The 21,761-nt window shown below is 32.2% G+C and overlaps 3 protein-coding genes across 3 annotated transcripts; 1 reads left to right on the forward strand and 2 right to left on the reverse strand.

Annotated features, from left to right (window-relative positions):
- The first annotated feature begins 2,722 nt into the window (after positions 1-2,722).
- LOC123697713 lies at positions 2,723-4,472 on the forward strand. The gene is made up of 4 exons (XM_045644245.1): positions 2,723-2,812; positions 3,322-3,510; positions 3,897-4,063; positions 4,380-4,472. Exons 1-3 carry the CDS (start codon positions 2,771-2,773, stop codon positions 4,050-4,052), a joined length of 387 nt encoding a protein of 128 aa, XP_045500201.1. The 5' UTR covers positions 2,723-2,770; the 3' UTR covers positions 4,053-4,063; positions 4,380-4,472.
- Positions 4,473-5,646: 1,174 nt separating this feature from the next.
- Positions 5,647-9,900, reverse strand: LOC123697714 (neuropeptide-like precursor 1). Its single transcript, XM_045644246.1, has 5 exons — positions 9,799-9,900; positions 7,894-7,989; positions 7,035-7,821; positions 6,255-6,287; positions 5,647-5,908 (listed from the first exon to the last, which is right to left on the reverse strand). Exons 2-5 carry the CDS (start codon positions 7,987-7,989, stop codon positions 5,790-5,792), a joined length of 1,035 nt encoding a protein of 344 aa, XP_045500202.1. The 5' UTR covers positions 9,799-9,900; the 3' UTR covers positions 5,647-5,789.
- A 4,842-nt stretch (positions 9,901-14,742) lies between these two features.
- On the reverse strand, positions 14,743-21,324 carry LOC123697715. The gene is made up of 9 exons (XM_045644247.1): positions 21,143-21,324; positions 20,819-21,019; positions 20,335-20,583; positions 19,882-20,001; positions 19,152-19,527; positions 18,779-18,960; positions 18,259-18,451; positions 15,355-15,963; positions 14,743-15,079 (listed from the first exon to the last, which is right to left on the reverse strand). Exons 1-9 carry the CDS (start codon positions 21,203-21,205, stop codon positions 14,793-14,795), a joined length of 2,280 nt encoding a protein of 759 aa, XP_045500203.1. The 5' UTR covers positions 21,206-21,324; the 3' UTR covers positions 14,743-14,792.
- Between the last annotated feature and the right edge of the window lie 437 nt (positions 21,325-21,761).

Consider the following 21,761-nt stretch of genomic DNA (forward strand, 5'->3'; position numbering starts at 1 on the left):
TTTTATCTTTTATTTTATTTTTACTAAACGTAGGTAGGTAGGTACTACTTCCAATTTAGTTCTTGAACTATACAATAAGTATTTATGTTTTATCAGTTAACATACCTATTCTTTTTTAAATATAATAGTTTTCATTTCCTCAATTGATATACTAAATGAAGAGCATTTTTTTCTGAAATGAACCATTCCCTTGTTTTTAAAAAGATATAAAAGAACTAGTTACATATAAAGATTTTTGAAAATTCTATATACGGAATACGTATAGGAATTATCCCGCCCGCGCCAATGGTAATTTTACACCATAGAACATTATGAACATTAGTGATAGGTACTCAAAGTAAAATAACCTCACGCATCCTGTGTTAGATTAAAAACTCTCTAGGGAAAAACATTTTTAAATAAAACACCATACTAGGTACTTCTTGGCCATAGAGAAAGGCAAGTATACAAGTTCATAGCAGAAAAAAATTGAATTTATACTTATACTATGTTGCAGAGAAATGAGGATATCAAAGATTTCGTGAAATCCCAAGGGATACCACAGAAGTATCAGAACATAGCGAATATTCTTTTTTTATTACGTCTTTGCACTAAAAATGTATAGTGATAATTAGGTATGTCGTTTGACTAAAATAAATCTAGTGAAATGAATAAATGACGTATTTGGCCATTCGCATCGTCATTTGGTTGATTGCAAGTTGATTAGTTAGGCTTTTTAAAAACTATAAACAGATATCCCTAGGATTTCGAGAAATATCTGATATCATCATTTCCATGTAACATAATATATTATATATACCTACAACTAGCGGTCCGCCCCGGCTTCGCCCGTGGTACATGTTTAGGTACGTTTTCTCTCCATAAGAACCATCCTCGTACTTCAAGGAATATAATAAAAAAATAATTATCGAAATCGGTTTAGCCGTTCTCGAGTCATAACTCTTAAATGTCATAATTAAAATAGTCATAATTAAAATGAATCGCAAAATGTGTTGGTAAGCGCATACGCTTATACATAGAAGGTAGAGATGCGTGCTATTGATGAGAAAAAGGTATTTCAAATAATAATCAGACATGGGAAATGTGCACAAGATACAACTGATTATAGACATTCTTACTGTTAAAGGTATTGACGTCGACGATCATTGACGTGAAATTACGCCTATGAATACATTTTTTCCAATAAACAATAAATACGTATACAACAAATAAATGTATAAGTTATATATGTATAACAATATATTATAGATCCTGAAGACAGGGTTTTAAATCAATTAACCAAATCAAAATAAAAAAGGGTTAGTCTACTTTTTATACAAAAGAAGTATTTGACATAATGAAATCAAATGAAAGTATAATTTTTCAAACTCCAACATTTAATTCATTACGAACCCTGACAAGGGACAGAGAGAGGGCTTCTGAGGATGTGAGTCCGTTATTTATAACTACGATCCTAATTAAAAGAATTTTAATTAAACGCATTTTTCCTTTCAATTCAAATCAGAATTTTTATAATATGAAGCACAATTTTCTTCATAAGTAAACGATGGTTCCAATCAAAATAAACCTTACAATTTTTCGCAGCGTTTTGTTTTTTTATGTTATAATAATAATTAATTAATTACACGTGCACTTTTAAACATGTAACTCAAAATGTAAAATGTGAAGTGAAAAGGTATTTTCACTCGACTTCACCATCTTCAATCTATGTTATTTATAATAATTGCAAATAAATCTCTAGAATAGTATCAAAATCACGATTTCCATTGTGTTGTAGATCAACAATAACGATAATAATAATAGATTGATGCAATATTGCACTGAAAGCGTTTCAATGCCTTTGAAATTGTTATCATACCACTTGCTTTACATCTCTCTTAAGCAAGAAAATGCGATTCTAAGATAAACATTCATGGCGATGAAATTGCTGTTAAATTATTACATTAATTATTATTATGTAGAACAGGAACGAATCTGAAAACAATCATTTTTTTTTTACTTTTTGTATAATTTTTCCTTGAAAAGAAACTTCCTTGATAAAAGTTTTTCTTCTATCTATTTTTTTTCAGTCCATATCAAGCATAACTTCATGAGAAATAAGTAATAAGATTATATTGAAATCAGTAGTTATTTCCTCACTGCTTTTAGAATTTAGAATAAGTTTAATGGAGGATATCCTAAATTGTGTAGTACCTATGTCGTACATATTAATGTAGAACACTACATACTTATATATTCTAACAACTATTTGGCCGCCAATTCAAATGATATGATGGTTCATAAAACTAGACAAGCTAAAACCGTGCAGATAAATACGGCATTACGATTTAAAAGGACAAACATTGAATTCAAACAAAACGCTACTATTGTAACAGTTTCCTACAAACGCCATAAGCCTGTCGGGAAAAGAAGCTTACCATGATAATATCAAAAGTTATTGTGTCCACGAAGAGTTTATAATAGTTCAAAAAAATCTCAACCTCATGAAAATAGAATAAAAAACTGATAAGCTTATTAAAACATATTTATTTGCACACCACTAATATTCTGATATACCTACCCATAGATATACCATTAGCTTTTTATTGTTATTAAAAAATAATAAATCATCCAATTACCAATTAAAATATAATTTGTAATAATATTGTAACGCAGCCCTACATGCTAATCGATAACATTATGTATCTGTAGTATATAACATGACTCTCATGATGAAATTCATTCAACTTCCGTTTAGTCTCAACTCTCAAAGTAAGGATCCACGAGCAACATGGCCGCCGGTCACTTATATTTCTATGTATTAACCGCTTTGGTAAGTCTTTAACTAAATTAAATGTCGGCTATTAATAAATTAATAAATGAAAAATAAAATGTTAAATGCAATAAAAAGTTCTGAGATTGCATTTTTTTCAATGACCCTAGACAAAATAAAGATCATAACGATTTTTTTGGTAATCAAAACACATTATATACGTAATTTAGTAGGTAATAATTATTATGGATCAAAAGATATTATTTCTCAGGTATTATTATATAATGATTGTAGGATCTTTTATTGTCTTGTATTTTTATTGTAGAATTATATTGAAAAAAAAAAAGACGGGTTGCACTCCGGGAGAGCCGGCAGAAGTGAAAACTTGAATAATAACGTTGACGGTTGAGCATGTTTGATATCCATCCGTCTTACGCTTTTTCGATCAGGTCACGTGTCCTGACGCGAGTTTAAGATTTTATACCCATTACAGAAAAAGTGCTCAACGCCGCTAAAGAAGTTTTCACTTCAAAAAATTAAAGTATTGTATAAAAAAATATTATTTTCAGCTCGCTTTCCATTTCATACTAGCAGAGCAAAACCCAGAACAGGGAGAAAACGATGGAAACAGAAAATGGTCAATAGGCATTATTCATAGACGTTTGGCCAACGAAACAAGGGATCAGGGCCGACCTCGTCCACCCAGATCTCCATTTTCCTTCCTGCCATCTATGGGTTCTTGTAACTATACTACTGAAGTACGTATATAAGCTAATATTTTTTCTGGAATAGATAAGCAAAAGCTGTAACCGAAACATCGTCATATGGAAGTAAAAAGATGCAGATCTTTTCGCGTAATTTCCAAAAAATTTCATTTATTTTCCATCCCTATTTGTCGTAGCGTAATAATAGCTTTCTTCGATAAATAGATAATGCTACATATTTTGACATTAAAGAAAAATTGCATATTTAAGCTATTTCTATATTTTGTCGTAGCGTTAATGGTATATTAATTATAAACAATAGCTGTCTTCGATAAACGGATAATGCTACATATTCTGACAAAAAAATCGCATGTTTAAGATATTTTGTTTTATTAAGCATTTTTACAGACCACATAATTAAACATTACTTGTATTTCCAGCCCGGTTTCACTTGCTCCGGTTGCAGCACAGTGAAGGTCTGTTTACCCAACAACGTCAGCATCAGCCGCACCTGTAGTATCTTCCTTCCATACTGTGATAACGGGCATTGTGCCTCCTCGCCTAGCGCCTCGTGTAATGGGACCGCTTCCGCATAAAGCTCTAATAGGTAACCTTTGCCTTTCACCCCGTTATAATGTAATCGAACTTCGCTTGTACACGTATTTACACATATATGTATACAAAATAATTATATAGTATGTTTATTATTTGAGACTTTAAAATTTTGATTGGTTGTATATTACTTGCATTCCTCTATCTCGATTTGATCTCGATCTTTATTTAAAAAATAACCTAATGCGTAGTTTCCTTTCAGTAAAGAGTAAGTAATATTGAATACTTATTAGACTTAAATCATTTTAAGGATTTGGACAAACAATTTAAGGAATATAGAGAATAGGAATTAATGATTTATTTTGTTTCAGAATATGACCCAATCTTACATAATATATCCCAATTAATGCTGAAATTATTATTTATTTATGGATACCAAAGCATTAAACTATATAGTTATTGAATTGTATGTTTTCATTATTATCCCATTTTCATAACCTACCACAATCTAATTAAATTTAACATTATAAAATCAAACTTACATACATTCTTACTATACTATACTTACGTACATTCTATGTAACTTCAACTAGATGAATATTTTAAATATAGGTTAATGACTGTGGAATTTCTAATATAGATATTAAAGACAGCTTTATTATGATATTCCATTTATTTACAGTAAAAAAGAATAATACCAAGATACATAATATTATCTAGGATACATAAATTGTAGTATAAGTTAAAATACAATAAGACAATTTAGACAAGTCTACAGTATAATTTATTATCATTTTGTGGTCGCTTAAGTTAATTTTATTGTCGTAGAGTTCGAAGAGAAGTTAGAATAAAGCTTCGAATGTAGATTTAAAGATTAAAATATGTAATTATTTGTCAAACACAGCTAATTCTAGTCAACAAAGAGACAACTCTTTACAAAGACAAATTTTTAAGTTTTATAATATATGTTTCTCATTTCAAGTAAGTTTTTTTGTTAGAAGATTATTTTATTATTTATCAAAATAACACAGAAATAATTTAATTGATTATAAAGGAATATCAATGTTTTACATTAAATCTATCTAAATTATTTAATATTTGCGATTGACAACATTCTCAAATCCTAACTTAACCTAGTTTTTATTATTTATTAAAATCCGTAGTAAGTCGTGAGCTGGCCAAAGTCGTTATATAAAAAGGGACCCGATAACCGCTAGCTTACATCTGAACGTAATATTAGGTCGTAACGTAATCACAACATTGAGAAAATAATTATTATCTACTTTATTGTCTATTTTAATTTGATCCATGATCCCGTTACGATATTGTGTTTTAATATACAATATTAATATATTTCCAAAATATCCGATGGAGTGAATAAGATATTGGTCAAATAAGGAGCAAAAGTGGGCACTTCAGCAGTCCCTCTTTTAATTTTCCATCAATTACGTGGAGATCGAAAACGTATTTTATGCTCTCTTTGGCTCCTTAAGGCGATCGCATCTTAGCTTCACCCAGCGGACAGCGGCATAGCTACTGATTTTTACGTCGGCTCGGCAAACTATTGTTGTAGGTTTTCCTCAAGAGCACATTGTCCACCGCGGGGAGTAGGAGATATCGTTTTCCCGACGAATGGTATGGTACTTTAAGGGATCGAAAGTAGTAGTACTTCGGGGCTGCTTTGTTGTGTTGCCAGCGGTTTTTGGTGAAAGGGTCGTTTTGAGTTTTGGAATTAGACGTGGCGGAAGACATTGAGTTGGGGATATCGTTCGGGAGGTCGTTTAACGTTCTGTGGAGGTACCGGCCGGTCGGGTGCGAGTGAGCAGATACTGGCGGCGGCGGTACGTCGGCGTCGTTTGGATCGACGAGTGTGCTAGCTTCGGAATCAAGGAGATATTCCCTAAAAAGACAGGCAAATTTTATTGCTTGTAACTCATAGGTAGGTAATTCGTAAAATTGGCTTGTGGTTAAATGTTGATAATAAACGCAAAGAAAAATACTTCATAATACGACAAACTAACTACTGAATACTATAAAAACAAAAAATCATAACAACAATGAAATAAAAAATAAAAATGCTTTGTAACACTACTTTACTTTACTAGTAAACTAGCTGAATTTTTCGTTGCAAAATTTTATACGGGATATAAAATGTGAAAATGTTAACAAACAAAACACGTTAAAAATGTGTTGCAAAATCTCTTTTGTTTGCATAACATTTTTAAATTATACGTCACCTTACTTACCCAGACCCGAAATTCTCGTCATAGGAATGCTTCCTGTAAAATAAATTTATTTTAATAAATGTTTCACAATTTCATTCAAGATTTTTCTAAACATCGACATCACAAACTAATAGACAGTTTATGACATAAAAACCTTTTCCAGTAAGCTCTAACATCAAGTTTTTCATGCGATACCTTCGATAAATTAATCTAACATTTATTTATCAGACTAAACGTTTATCTAATTCCTCTAAACACTACAGTGCAAATTTATCTTTTTAACCGACCTCAAAATTTTGTAGAATTTATGCGAATAACTGATTATTTAAATAGAATTTTTATATAAGTTCGTCTTTTTATGTATCTCTATGTAATTAATAATTATGTCTATCGGCTTGAAGTCGGTTATCATTTGTTGTAAAATAAAAACATCGTGGACACCAACTTTTGTTTTTCATGCTCACTATATTTATTGCATTTTGCCTCCTAATGAAAAGCACAGTATGAAGCCAACACTTAGTCCTAACGAAAATAGTTCTTAACATTTACACATCAATAACTATTATCACCGAGTTTATAACCTTTCCATTTGATTAGGGAATAGAAATCGACCCCTTCCGGACCTACTGTACCGTCCACCCGAATATCTAAACGACGGTAACCAACCTAACCGAGCTAAGGACCCAATATGACGTTTTTGGAAATTGTCAAGCGTCTCATCATCTGTAACAGTAATCGTATCTTAATAAACTATTTTTTTAAAACCGAAGAAAAATTTACTATTCTCAATAATTAACTCACCAACAGATCGCTTGTCATCATTGCCAGAATCATAATCCTCAGTATCAGGGGTAATGTCATTACGATCAATAACATCGGGAATCGAATAAATTGATCGCTTGTTCCTTGGGCTGTTAGAATCAATAAACATCGGTCGATAAAGTCCATGCACGGGCATGCCAACTACTCCCCTTTTAAAGTACCAGTTAGCATCATCAGCATCATTCTCAAACTTGTTCATATAATCAATTGATGCGGCGTCGCTTCTTTTGAATACTTGTTGCAAGGGTGGATAGACATCTGGATTGATTGATTGTTGGTAATCATATATTTCGTTGAAGTCAAGCGGCCCATCCATTTCAGAGAGCGGTGGCACAGAGTTCTGGTAAAATGGATAGTAATATTCGTCTCCCGCTAATTCGTCCCGTTTATGAATCAATCCATTTCGTGCCAGAGCAGCAATGTTACGTTTTTCATTTGGTTGACCGTATTGAGTTCTTCCAAATCGGAAGCCATCTCTAGCTAGTGCTTGGATGTTCCTCTTCATTGCGGAATAACTTCGAAGGCGAGCAATAGATGCTAAATTTCTCTTTTCATGTGTTTCTTCATCTTCTTGCTCCGGTTTGTCAGAGTCACTGTAAGGAGCTCTATAAGTAGGGAGCATTCCATTCTTGGCTAATGTTGAAATACTTCGTTTGTAACCATTAGAAATGCTTTTCAGGTAACCATCCCTGGCAAGGGCGGCTACATTTCTGCGAGGGAAACTGGGCCATGGATTTGATGAGCTTTCAGTCGGTAGAGCCTTAACCTATTATACAAAAATACATAATTGTAGAAATGAAATAATCAGATAATTAGTCCATTTTTTTATTATTCTTACCTCTGTTACATATGATGTGTAGGCGAGAATAACTGAAACTGTTAAGACGAAGCAACTACGTAGCCTATTCATGTTTGTCCGGTAGCCGAGTCTCATCTATAATGAGTAGGTAAATCATCATTAGTGTTGCCCAAATTCAGTCTTGGTCTTGCAGTCTTGGTCTTGCGTCTTGCGTTTTTGCAAGACCAAGACCAAGAACAAGACCGCGTATTTTTAGCAAGACCAAGACCAAGACTGACCGTGCAAGACTTGAGCAAGAACAAGACATAGCCTGCAAGACTCTTGCGTCTTGCAGCTAGGACTTAGCGCTATTTCACTGAGTAGTTAGGTGTAACAGTTCGGTGTATAACTAGGTAAGTACGCTTAGGAATTCTATGAGACGCAAAAAACTGTATCAAAGAATATGAAAAACTGGACCTATGCTAACTAGTTATTTATTAATCTGCTTGATCTTTACTATGGCTATGATAATTCAAGCTCACAATGTTCCAATTCTAATACGTTTTTCTAAGATTTAAAGTAAACTTTAATAAATAGTAATAGACTAATAGGTAATTGCAAGACTTGCAAGACTCTTGCTGCAAGACCAAGACCAAGACCAAGACTGGGAGCGCAAGACCAAGACCAAGACCAAGACCAGGTGTATTGGCGCAAGACCAAGACCAAGACCAAGACCAGATGTATTGGCGCAAGACCAAGACCAAGACTGGCTAAGTCTCGTCTTGTTCTTGCATTTGGGCAACACTAATCATCATCTATAATGGTTTCTTGTTCGTATTAAATTTATTAATTTTACATTAAAAGGAGGTAATTTTTAATTAATTATTAAAAAAAAACTTTTGTTTATTTAATTAACAATTAACGTCATAATCGTACTCGAGCTATTCACTTTCTGTATAATTAACAAAATCATTTCAAATGCTACAAAGTATTTAAGTTCCTTAAAAATCAATAATACAAAATGAGAAAGATATTCAAAAATATAACTACGAATTAGTATAATCTGTAGATAGTAGATGCATATGAATATTATTTATTTATTTAGCATAGAATTCAGATATCACAGATAGATACATTTGTTAGAAAAAAAACATAAGCTTTAGTCTCTTCCATTTTAAACAAACATTATAAAGTGGAACCATTAGCGTGCAATCGGTTCAGTAGCGCAATGCAAACTACTGAACCGATTTCAAAAATTTATTCACCAGCGAAATGCTATATTGTTGTATGTGTAATCACATAGGCCTTATTTTTAGGTTTTTTTTTTCAGAGCCAGACCGGAGGGAGCTGAGACTAGTTAATTAATAAAATTAACATGAATTAATTTTCTATGAAGAAAAAAAGCTCTTTTACTATCATTGCTCAAATTTTGTAGAGACGATTTGAAATGTAGGTAAAAATAAAAAAAAATGATTTTTACTTCAATAAAATCATTCCAGAACTAATATGAATGACTAGCCTTATCATTTTAAAAATAAAATTTATACTTTCTCATTGTTCAAAAAAGTAGTTGTGTTAGAACCGACCATTTTCAAATGTATGTAAATTTTTGTCGTCTTTATTTAAGAACTTTATTTATGAAAAGTGCTGGACTTTTGTATTATTTTTTCCAAAAACAAAGTTTCCTCCAAAAGGATTATTTAATTAATTACATTCGTCTTACATTATTTTAACTTTACAATTTAACTGAATATTTTTATATTTATAAATTGGCAATATTAAATATACATTTTTTATGAAAATTGATCGTTAAGCCCTTAAAATTAATCGTACTTTAAATTTTTTCTATTATAAATAATTAGTTGTTAAATTACTATTTATATTTTAACAAATCTAAAAAGTATAAAAAGAGTAATTATAATGACATGTAAATGAATCTTTAGAAGTATCCAAGAGCATACTTACGTCGTCAACAATATTCCAGAAACACAGAAACTGAAAACTTTTTATGCCTCAATTACCAAACTTTGTCGTGTCAACTTTTGCGTTCTTGGCGGGAAATGGGAATGATAGCAGACGTTCCTGCTCTGGCTTTTATACTGGACTATGAAGACATTTTACGCATGCGTGGCTCCCATGGGAGGAGCTTATGAGACGTATGCACAAATGCAATCTAATTGATAGTTGGACAAGGTAAGTTTACAAGGCTGAAATCTATTAACGACGGAAGGTTGGATTGGAGGCTTAAAGGTCACAGGTAATGAGGGCTTCCTTTTTACTTTATGATTGATACATCTGAATAGAATATACAGGTAAATCCTAATTAATTTTTTATCGAAACCAATCAATTGAAACCTTAATGTAAGTAGGTAGGATACTTTCTAAAATTAGTTTTTGTGGAGCTGATGTTTTTTCTTTGCTAAAAATACTCGATTCGACTTGTCCTTCTTAATTGTATTTTTGTTAATTTCACTATTTAGATATTTATGGGTTTAATATTAGATAATAGATACTGAGGTGATTAAAATTAGGTATCTACTATCCATATGTACTTTTAATATTGCATAATATTTTTTACTGCAATAAATAATTTAATTTTCAAATCCATGGAATGGCTGTCCTAACTCCTATGTACTAATTAGTTTGTGTAGTACATAACATAAATAGTAGGTACTTAAATCTATATAATCTTACTCGGCAGTCCCTTTTTCTAAAATTTAAAATTTACAAAATAGTCATATTTTCATTAGGTAACACATTAGGCACAAAATGTAATCTACATTGATCCCCCGTTGTATCCAGGGTTAAATCCCGAATTAGGTCTAATTAAATGAAAATGGTGGTCTGGCTCAGAAATCTATTCGCTTATTTGCTAGCGTATCGGATAATACCCTAATTTTATTCAATAGACGTACTATTATAGTATTTTAATATTTGTGATCAAGTGTTAATTTTCACCTCACCCGGGTAGACATTATTTCAGTTTGTTTATCATTTTAAGAATTATAATCCTAATCCAAATGGGGACAAACCTAACATCAGTTACGTAAGTAATAATAGGATTTTCTTTTACATGCCTATGTATATTTTTGACTATTCGTTAGAACGCGCCGTGGTTCGAATTGTGGCTCCCTTTGACCTTGACCACAACGCATTGTAAACTATTTTTGCGCTCAATAAACTATCTACAGGGTTAGTTTTCAATGACCGGCCAAATTTTCAGAAATGGTTCAGAATCGATAACATTTTAGATCTAATGAAAAAAAAAGTTTTTTTTTATAGATTTCATTCCTGTCGGCCACTAAAAAGCGAACGTGTGGACATTACAAAAGCACAATTCAGTTGAACAACCTAGATAGGTAGAAGTTAGCACACACATAAATTTGGCGATGCGAGCACGCACACAAGTGCATTGATTCTGGCGGTGTTTACGATTTAGGAAATTTTTAAGACATTTTCAAATGAATGCTATTATTTTTATTTTATTTTATTCGACAATAATGTTTCAAATGCACCTTTGATTTAATATCTAGATCTTAATTTTAAATTTTGACTGGTCATTGAAAACTAACCCTGTATAGTTATGCGGTATCACTAAATTTCAGAGCAGCAACAAACGCTAACATAACCGGCAAGAAATTATACATAATTGGACAAGAATAAACACTAAACCACCTAAACGCTATACAACTGTTATTTTCAACATTTACAGGTAATAGGGTAAAGTTTCCATTACGCGGCAAACATTCACTTTGTTGTCGGAACACTTCAATACTGAAAGAGTTGAGCAATTTAAAGAGCCATTATAGTAACTTACGATTGACAGACGCTTCTAATATTCTTGTTAGGAAATATTTATGCCTTCTTATAATTCTAATATCGACAATGCGATTTATTGCAAATTGGATGAAATTAATCAATAAGAAGATTTTGAATCTGTTTTCACCCTCGATATAGGTATAACACGATATTTTTAATCAACACATGACTTAATATTTCTATTTTTATTTTAAATTACAAAAAAATCGATGCCAAGGAATTTTTTAGGTTCTTGATTGTTGTATAATATATGTAGGTAAATAAACAGAGATAAAAAAGACTGTCATTAAAATAAGCCTGTTAAATCTGGAGTACAACTCTAAAAAACGCGGGAAACCGTAAGTTTCATGTAAAATGTAAATCAATGCTGATTGGACGCCTTGGGACCAGCTTGACAGTTTTATATTTTAATCTACGCGAAGATTTTCCCGCTTGAACTTTTAAACGTCATAAATTAAGAAAAATTGTGTAATATTATAGAGGTAGATACCTACTGCTATGGTCACTGGACACTATTGATGATGAGATGAAAAATTTAACCAGACTGTGATGTTTTGTATGGTCTGCTTTGTGAGTATAGGTATCGCATGAAAAATGCTTTTTTAAATGTTTGTTAGAAACTCATAATCAGCCCATTAGATATAGGTAGGTACGTTGCTATATATCACAGCGCATTGTAGGGACACAGGCCACCTATGAGGGTAAAATTATTGAGTACATAAGTACTTATTTAACCGTTATTCAATTCATAGCTCAATGTTTCTTCTTTCATAGCGCAAAACTCATAGATTGAATATTAAAATCATTAAAATGAACTAAGTATAAGGCCTCTTATTTATTTATTTATTTATTATAATCTTTATTGCATACAAAACATAAAATACTCTTACGTTATAAGAAGCATTTATTAACGTTGGCAACATTAATTATTATTAACGCTATGGGCTCTGCAGGTACATAATATTTTACATGAAGTAGATATATATCTTCATTTATTTATTATAACCAAATCGAAGCTGATTTGGTTTCAGTCCAGATGTTACTTTCCTATCTTAAGATAAAGTTTCGCACCATTCGTTCCGGATAAAGCGGTTTTAAAAGTTAAGCTCGATTTCAGTCGATTAATTTAGCTTAGAAACTGCTTTATTCAGGAATTAAGTCTAACAGATTGGAAATATAGTGGCGTATTTCCAATCGAAGGGATTTAACTTTATTTATAGTTGTTTTCTCTTTTAATAATTAATAAGTATGCTTTCTTCAAAATTTTTCGTAATATTATGAAGAAGCGTTGATTTTTTTTAATCTGGTAGAAACAACGGACTAGGCACCTAGCTGTCATTGACATACCTAGTATGGTATTCTTAATTAGATGCCTATTAATTAATTTTACCCTAGCATTTTTTTTAAATAAAGAAACTGACTTCATTTTAATATCTTAAATTATCATTTAAAATAAACTTCACTTAAGTATGCACCTAACCACTTTTTCGAGATTTTAAATCACTATAAAATTAATAGTCTCAGAGTAAACTTGTATTTTAAAAAATTAAGTAAATAACTATAATGTAACATTTCCTGTTTTCTAATGAGAAATAAAAACTTCAATTTAAAAATAAATTTGCATTTTCGCGAAAGGTCAAAAGTGTAGACCTCGCTCGCTATGAATCAATGTTGATTGGATGCGCTGGGAACATCTTGACAATTTATTTTTATCCACCTGTAAATGAAGACTTTTTCTTACTGCTTTTCTTATTCAATGTAAAATAACAAACATGGGTTAGAATTAGTATGCGCTAAGAAGCATTGCAAGCATTCAGATAACATAACGTCATAATACTGAGTTTAAATAACTATCGCCACCTCGAGACTATAATAATAATATTATGATTGATTCATAATTAGATACCTACTACCTAATAAAATAGTATATCATACATCACATTAAGGACCTTTTTGATATTTTTTATAGCATTAAATTAAAACGATTTATTGGTGCGAATTTTTAAAGAACATAAAAAAACTATCATAAGTGAATTCGAAACCGCGTCTTTTACCAAGCTTTCACCTTGCCGCCGGCGCCGCCTTGTATTGACGCGTAGCCTCTCGGCCACCCGTGATCACGCCAGAGCAATCGAATTTCTTCTACTCTTTTAATTTTATGTGTAACCCACCTCGTGATTGATTTTTACTATTTAAATATTACTCATATTAAGGTTCTCGTTCCAGTCTCATTTGTCAGTATTACAAATATAAAAGACCTGAAACAAGAACTGCAATAAACTTTTGCATATTTATTGCTTTGAGAAGTGAACTTTTTATATTTAGTCGTAAATTACATTCCGTGTCTTAGCTACACCTGTAACTTTTCTTTATTATGAAGCATTTGTTCAAAATGCACCCCGTCGGATTTTTAAATAATCTGAGTTATTTAATTTGAAGTTTAAAAACATATGCTCAAACATTGTAATTTGTAACATACATAACTCAGTACACATTTTAATTCACTTTTTTGTAATTAAAAATACTTAATATGCTCAACTGAACTCTGTTCGAACTACAAGCAAAGGACATGAAATAAAAAAGTTTATTTTGTATAAAATTTATTCGCCCCTTTACCCTTTACAATATACAATAATTTTTATAGTAAAAATACTTATTGGACGGATTTAATCGACATTTAAAATTATTCTTACAATCTATTAATTTAGCATTCATACTAATATAGAAATAGAAAATTCAGGAAGCCCTATCAGATCCCGTATACGAACATAATATTACAGTAGTTTTTCACTTATTAAGTAAATTGAAAATAAATGTTCATTTTATTTATCATAATTACGCAAGTATTGATGTCAACATCAAATCAAAAAAAGGTGCGTAGGTAAATCGAAATTAAACGTTATTTTTAGACTGAAAGTATCTTCCCAAATCATAATTATTATCTTTTATATAAAAATGAATCGCAAAATGTGTTGGTAAGCACATAAGTCGAAAATGGCAGAACCGATTTCGTTAATTCTTTTTTTTTATAATATTCCTTGAAGTACGAGGTTGGTTCTTATGGATAGAAATGTACCATGTGCGAAGCCGAGGCGGACCGCTAGTTATAAAGATACAATATTTTTTTAGGTATAAAAAACTTACAAACTAGTTTCAAACTGTACCGTCCTAAGATCACTCAATTTGCTAGTAACCAAATTATAATCATTTAATCTCTCCAAAGTATCCACATTTGACGGCTGACTTGTGTTCGATAGATCACTATTAACAGTAATATTCCACACTCGTTTCGTGATAGTTTCATTATTCACTGAAATATTCAGTACATTGCTTCTGGAATGTTCTTGGCCGGAATCCTCGTTGTCGTAGGTCAGGTTTAATTGACGTGGTCTCGTGAATGTTAAGTTGTTGATTTCGTTTAAAACATCTGAAAAGTATGAAAATTAATTTAAAATTGAATTGATAAGTATAAAAAAAATTACGACTTCTAGACTAGATTCAGAGTTATTTCTCAAGATCGTAGTTATTTTTCATGCAAAATGCTTGAGAGTTGGTTCAAATTATCTTATTATTTCTCTTTATTTAAATTTTACACACACTCAACAAATTCCACATAACTATTTTAAAGTAATTTATTCAATCACTTTTTTGGTGGAACATAATGCTTAGAACATATTTTAAAAAAAATATACGATATCATACCTGTTATTTGCAAACTCATTGCTTCATCCATAAAATCTTCCTCTAAACCATCATTATCGTTATTATCATTATCTCTAATAAAATTTTCCGGGGTCTTCATACAATGTCTACTCAAAACTGCCTTACGCAAGGACGATCTATTCTTCATGGGCGAATGGTATAAAATCGATGTGTTACGCGTTTTAATCCCCGACACATCGTTACAAAGTTCATCCAATTTTATGGAAAAACTCAAATCTTTTCTTAGCTTAAAATTCTTTGTTAAAATCGCAAGCGGGAACTTCGCTGTTGACGATCGTATATTAGTCGTTCTGCCGAATAAACTTTTCGTCATGTTAATTGTTTTTCTTGGAGAATTCACGTATGTATTAAAATTATTGACTGTGTGCGTAACATTTTTAATTTTACTCTGGTCCTCTTCAAAGAACTGTTCGTCGATTTCCTGTGGACTCAGGAGAGTATTTATACGATTGACAATCGTATATAAGAGTTTTAAACGCTTCAACAGTTGATCAAAGGTAGCCTCTTTGTTGTCAACCTTTTTTGTTGGATATTGGAAATCGTCACCGGAACTTAGAATGTTGCTCACTACTTTACATTCTAGCTGAGCTGAAACAAATTTATAATTATGATTTCATAGCTCTACCAGTACTTACAATACGTGAAATTATCGTTATCAGAAAAATCTATTTTAATCATTCTCATACAGTTTTAAAGCTATATGCTTATTATTAGTTTTAAATTGAATATTTGACACCGACTTATTATCCATAGCAATAAGAAAGGCAATAATAATGATGGCCCTCAATCAGTAAAAGAGAAAAGATTGCGGTACCCTGTTTCGCACTGCGCATTTAGCACTGTAGAAATGAACCACAGTCTTCTCTATATTTCCATATGTTGTTCCGCTTATAATCAGCCATAATTATGACTTCACAACTCTATTTACATAATGCTTCTATGACCTTCTTGACTGTATACTTCACATAATATGATATCTTATATAAATTTATAAAGAATAGAAAAAATTCGATCACGAGGCGGGACTTGAACCCGCATCCTTCGCGCCATTCCGGGGCGGATGCCTAACCAACTCAGCCACTCGTGACCCGCCTGAGCAATCGAATTTATTTTATCCTTTCAGTTTTATGTGTCTTAAGGGACACACCGCGCGCCATCTATTGAGATGATTTAACAACCATCTCAACCAATATGAAGCACTTTTCAGTGAATACAATATTGTAACGATGGAACACGACCTTTTCTTGAATTTATATTTTTTGGTTTTTATGGCATTCAAATGCTTTATAAATATAAATTTATAAAGAATAGAAAAAATTCGATCACGAGGCGGGACTTGAACCCGCATCCTTCGCGCCATTCCGGGGCGGATGCCTAACCAACTCAGCCACTCGTGACCCGCCTGAGCAATCGAATTTATTCTATCCTTTCAGTTTTATGTGTCTTAAGGGACACACCGCGCGCCATCTATTGAGATGATTTAACAACCATTTCAACCAATATGAAGCACTTTTCAGTGAATACAATATTGTAACGATGGAACACGACCTTTTCTTGAATTTATATTTATAAAGCATTTGAATGCCATAAAAACCAAAAAATATAAATTCAAGAAAAGGTCGTGTTCCATCGTTACAATATTGTATTCACTGAAAAGTGCTTCATATTGGTTGAAATGGTTGTTAAATCATCTCAATAGATGGCGCGTCAATAGAACTTGTAATGCGAATCACTCTCGAGGACTGGGACGATGGTGTTGTGATTGGTGGACACAAAATTGCAAACTTGCGGTACGCAGATGACACTACCTTGTTTTCAAGTAACGCAGACCGTATGAAGGAATTGCTTCTCAAAATGGAGCGCGTATGCCGTACGTTTGGGTTAAAGATAAACCGTTCTAAGACCAAAATTATGATTGTAGACCGCGCCAACGACAATTCGCCCGAAGTGACACAGATTGCGAACTGCAACGTGGTTCCGACCTATGTATACCTTGGTGCTTTGATCTCAAACAACGGCGGCTGCGTAGATGAAGTAAAAAGACGTATGGCCATAACCAGAACTGCGATGGAGAAGTTGAGAAAAGTGTGGAGGAATCGTAACATCACTAAAGCCACAAAAGTCAAGCTCGTACAAACACTCGTATTCCCCATTTTTCTTTACGCGGCAGAAACGTGGACAGTGCGCGAGTTGGAAAAAGGGAAGATAAATGCTCTAGAAATGTGGTGCTGGAGGAAGATGCTGGGGATATCGTGGACAGAGTTTCGCACCAACGAGTCCATACTCCAAGAGCTCGGCATCAAACAGCGTTTATCGACCGTAGTACAGTCGCGCATACTGCAATACTTTGGACACGTGTCTAGGCGAGATAACAACTCCATTGAGCGGCTAGTGGTACAAGGAAAGGTGGAAGGAATCAGATCGCGCGGCAGGTCACCAATGCGCTGGACCGACCAAGTGAAATCTGCTGTAGGAATTCGCGTATCAGACTGCGCCAGACAGTCTAGTAACAGGAAGAGATGGCGGGAGATCGTGCGGAAAGCTGTGTCCGCCTCTACCACCGATGTGGACGTCTCAACGTGACCACGACCACTCTGCCAAGAGTGAATCGACAAAGAAGAAGAGATGGCGCGCGGTGTGTCCCTTAAGACACATAAAACTGAAAGGATAGAATAAATTCGATTGCTCAGGCGGGTCACGAGTGGCTGAGTTGGTTAGGCATCCGCCCCGGAATGGCGCGAAGGATGCGGGTTCAAGTCCCGCCTCGTGATCGAATTTTTTCTATTCTTTATAAATTTATATTTATAAAGCATTTGAATGCCATAAAAACCAAAAAATCTATGATATCTTGTCTATTAACATAAAATATGATATTCCAGTTACCTTTATTCAAATCCTGAAGAAGGGGTAACAATTTGTCTTTGTCCTGCAAAGCATCCGGTTCACAATTTTTATATACATCAAAGAACTCCTTCGTTATACTGCCAATATTTATCACAGAGCATATTTTAATATTATTGTATGTACTCTCCTTTATAATTTCCAATAATTGTTGATGCATCATTTGCTTCGCTTTCTGAAATATAACATAAATATAATTATTACAATACTAGAATTTATCTGAGCTGAATGAACAAAAGAACCTCTGGAAATCTTTAATATGTAACGTCTCTAAAGACTAGACCTAATTAATGAAAAAAAAGATCGTGTGTGTCGAGCACACGTGTCAGAAATGAAACTTCTTTGGCAAGGTTCAAAGATATCAAAATCGTCGCCTTACTCTATGACATGACTGTATTGCCATGACGCGACCTTGAAACTCTCAACGCGCCTACTGAAGTTTCACTTCAATAAAAATCAAAATATATATTATAAGATGACAAACATGAGTATTCTTTCATACCTGTACAAAAGCAGAAGGATCAACAATCAAAAACACATTATCTCGTATCTCATTCACTTCTCTCTTCCAAATATCAACCAAGAGATATGTATTGTAGCTCTTTGGTTCTATCATAACCGCAGGAACTAAGTGTGGATCTAAAGCTTCAAGACTCGCTAGCCCGCTGCGAAGATTGAGCACTCCTAATAAAAAAATATTAAAATTATACAGCAAAACAATGTTAAAAATCTATTCGATAAATTTTACAATAACAAAATGAGCTTAAAAATTTATTTAGTGTACTTACAAGTTCACACAAATATTTGTATAGGTCTACTCTATGCAACATAGATGTTTGATGTTAATTTGCGAAATATGTCGGCTTTATACTTACTTTGATCATCAGACGAACAAGATATAGCAAAAGACCCAATTTGCATCAATCTTTCGTTATATAAATCAAACTCTTTTACGAATTCACAATCTTCATGATCCTTGTCCTTACAATTTCCACCAGTTCCTTCTAATAAATGCTTCTTTAATAATTCCACAGGTGAGGTATTGTACGCAAAGCAATGCACAAGCAGGGCAAGCAATGCTGTATTTGTATTGGTCTCTAAGACGTAAAGAACGTCTTTTAAAACATCAATTAGTACATTAATATTGGAAGGTTTTATTGGCAATTTTATTGTTTCCTTTGTAGCTTGGAATACGGAGTCTAAATCCCCGACTATCAAGTCACCGAGGAGTGCTTTTGTTTCTCTTAATACCTGAAAATTAAAAAGGTTTTATTTATATTACAACTACTTTCATTTATTCATCACTAGAGGTCCGCCCCGGCTTCGCCCGTGGTACATATTTCGCAATAAAAGGTAGCCTATGTCCTTTCTCGGGTATCAAAATATCTCCATACCAAATTTCATGCAAATTGCTTCAGTAGTTTAGGCGTGATTGAGTAACAGACAGACAGACAGAGTTACTTTCGCATTTATAATATTAGTATGGATTTATAATCAATAATTCTTATAACTTGTAGAAGATAGAATAAAAATTTATTGAGTATTTTCCTTAATTTTTTTAATTACAATTTTGCAAGAAATAATAAAATTTATATAGAAACTTACAACTTGACATCGGGCTTTGACAATAAGTTGATCTGATGGCAAGCAGTATCTGCAGAGGGTCATTGCACAAAGCAGTAGTTCATCTACACATGTATGGATCCCAGTCACACAGGTAACAAGCTGTAAATAATTTTATTTATTTTATTATACCAATGGAATTATTTAAGGCTGACAGTTATAAATATAAATAATTGTGATCAAAAATACTGAAGAGAAAACTAGCATTTTTATTCTGACTTAATTGGTTGAAACAAGATCTTCATAGAAAAAAAACATAAGGTCTAGAAAAACAAACAATACTTCATAAACAATTTCTAATACTTTGATTTAGGTATCCTTTAATTTATAACTACCCTTCACAATAAAATATATTTACATTAGATTTGCCTATTACATTTCTTCTACTGGTCAATAGTTTAATATTTAAAAAAATAGTGTGAACATAAAACTTACCTCATTCTGCCACACATCATCATCTTCAGAAGTTTTACAATCATTTCTGTACACAATATTAGACAGGTTGTTAAGAACTTCAAATGTTTGGTCGATCCAATTCACAAAATACATTGTATTTGAAACAATAGAGTCGTCGCCTTCAGTGCAAGCATTTGATGGATTCAATATTTTATCAATATACTCATCTATTGATGTTAATTTTTCATGACAACATGACAACCTCTCGTAAACACATTGTAAACTTTCCTGTAAAAGTATGAGTATAAATTAGTACACAACTAACAAATCTAAGATTTACTCTCAATATAAATTAGTAAGTTTCATTGTTATATTAAAAACACCCGGCTCGATTTAGGGAATTTTTCACATACTGAACAATCCTTTAACATTATGACTAGAAAACAAGTTTTTAAATAATAAAAAACTAACCAAAAATACTTATTTTTTACAAATAAATTTATATTTTATTGATAAGACTCACCTGAACATCTTCATGAACTTTAAATTCTTTATTAAATTTTAGAATTTCGATTGTTATTAGTACACACTTCCTTATTTGATCATTACAAAGATTATAGACATTTAAAATTTTATTAATCGTACTATCATTTGTAGTTTCTGCGTTATTTAACTTTTCTTGAATTTCCTCTAGAAGTGGTCGTATTTCCCTGTATAATAAGGTCTGAATAAAAAGCAGAGATTATATAAATAATCATACATTTTAGAGCTTAATATACAGACACTGTATTTCTCTTGAATTGCGGTAAATACAATGTAATTGGATATCAAAATATTAAAATCTTACCCAAATTGCTTTAGTTCTCTGTCGCACCATTTGGTGCTTCACGCTATTTGATTTATTTTCCATTTCAATGTTAGAATAATAATTACAATTAAATTATTCTCATAAAATGAATATTTGCAATTTTGTTGCAATTTCATGGATCGAGAAAAACTAATTTAGATTTTAAAATTTCAAAATAAACAGTCAAGGATGACAGATAATGGCTTTTTTTTAAATAATTTATTCTTAACCACAGATAGTGGCTTATGTTCAATGTTGCCATTTGCCGATGGACAAAAAAGATTGAAGTGTGACCACAGTGCTCCACAGTGTGACCTATGGAACAATTTATTTATACTGCAATATACACTAAACTGAATTCAGTGTATCGATATAGATATAGATAGTGTTATCATAGGAAAAAGACGTATTAAAAGCAAAAGAAAGATAGGTTATAATCTGTGATATTGATGTGATGTAATTCTAATTGATGACTTTGGGGTAATACACTTCTTTATTACATCATCCTTTGCTAATTAAAATTAATATTGGAATATTTATAAAAATCAAGTTTTAGTGGCTAAATGCAATAAAATCTTCCTAAATGCATTTTTAAGTAAACTTCTAAATAATTAAGGCA

Source organism: Colias croceus, chromosome 15 (assembly GCF_905220415.1).
Source record: "Colias croceus chromosome 15, ilColCroc2.1".
Lineage (NCBI taxonomy): Eukaryota > Metazoa > Arthropoda > Insecta > Lepidoptera > Pieridae > Colias > Colias croceus.

What these genes read in the sequence shown, in the direction of transcription:
- LOC123697715 (XM_045644247.1), bottom strand. Translation starts at nt 21,205, where the DNA reads ATGGAAAATAAATCAAATAGCGTGAAGCACCAAATGGTGCGACAGAGA. An exon ending in AGAGAACTAAAGCAATTTGG is followed by an intron (nt 21,020 to 21,142) that starts GTAAGATTTTAA and finishes CTTTTTATTCAG; the next exon opens with ACCTTATTATACAGGGAAAT. An exon ending in TCAAAGCCCGATGTCAAGTT is followed by an intron (nt 19,528 to 19,881) that starts GTAAGTTTCTAT and finishes TTTAATTTTCAG; the next exon opens with GTATTAAGAGAAACAAAAGC.
- LOC123697714 (XM_045644246.1), bottom strand. Translation starts at nt 7,989, where the DNA reads ATGAGACTCGGCTACCGGACAAACATGAATAGGCTACGTAGTTGCTTC. An exon ending in ACACATCATATGTAACAGAG is followed by an intron (nt 7,822 to 7,893) that starts GTAAGAATAATA and finishes TTTGTATAATAG; the next exon opens with GTTAAGGCTCTACCGACTGA. An exon ending in TGATGACAAGCGATCTGTTG is followed by an intron (nt 6,288 to 7,034) that starts GTGAGTTAATTA and finishes TTTATTTTACAG; the next exon opens with GAAGCATTCCTATGACGAGA.
- LOC123697713 (XM_045644245.1), top strand. Translation starts at nt 2,771, where the DNA reads ATGGCCGCCGGTCACTTATATTTCTATGTATTAACCGCTTTG. An exon ending in TCTATGTATTAACCGCTTTG is followed by an intron (nt 2,813 to 3,321) that starts GTAAGTCTTTAA and finishes TATTATTTTCAG; the next exon opens with CTCGCTTTCCATTTCATACT. An exon ending in CTTGTAACTATACTACTGAA is followed by an intron (nt 3,511 to 3,896) that starts GTACGTATATAA and finishes TTGTATTTCCAG; the next exon opens with CCCGGTTTCACTTGCTCCGG.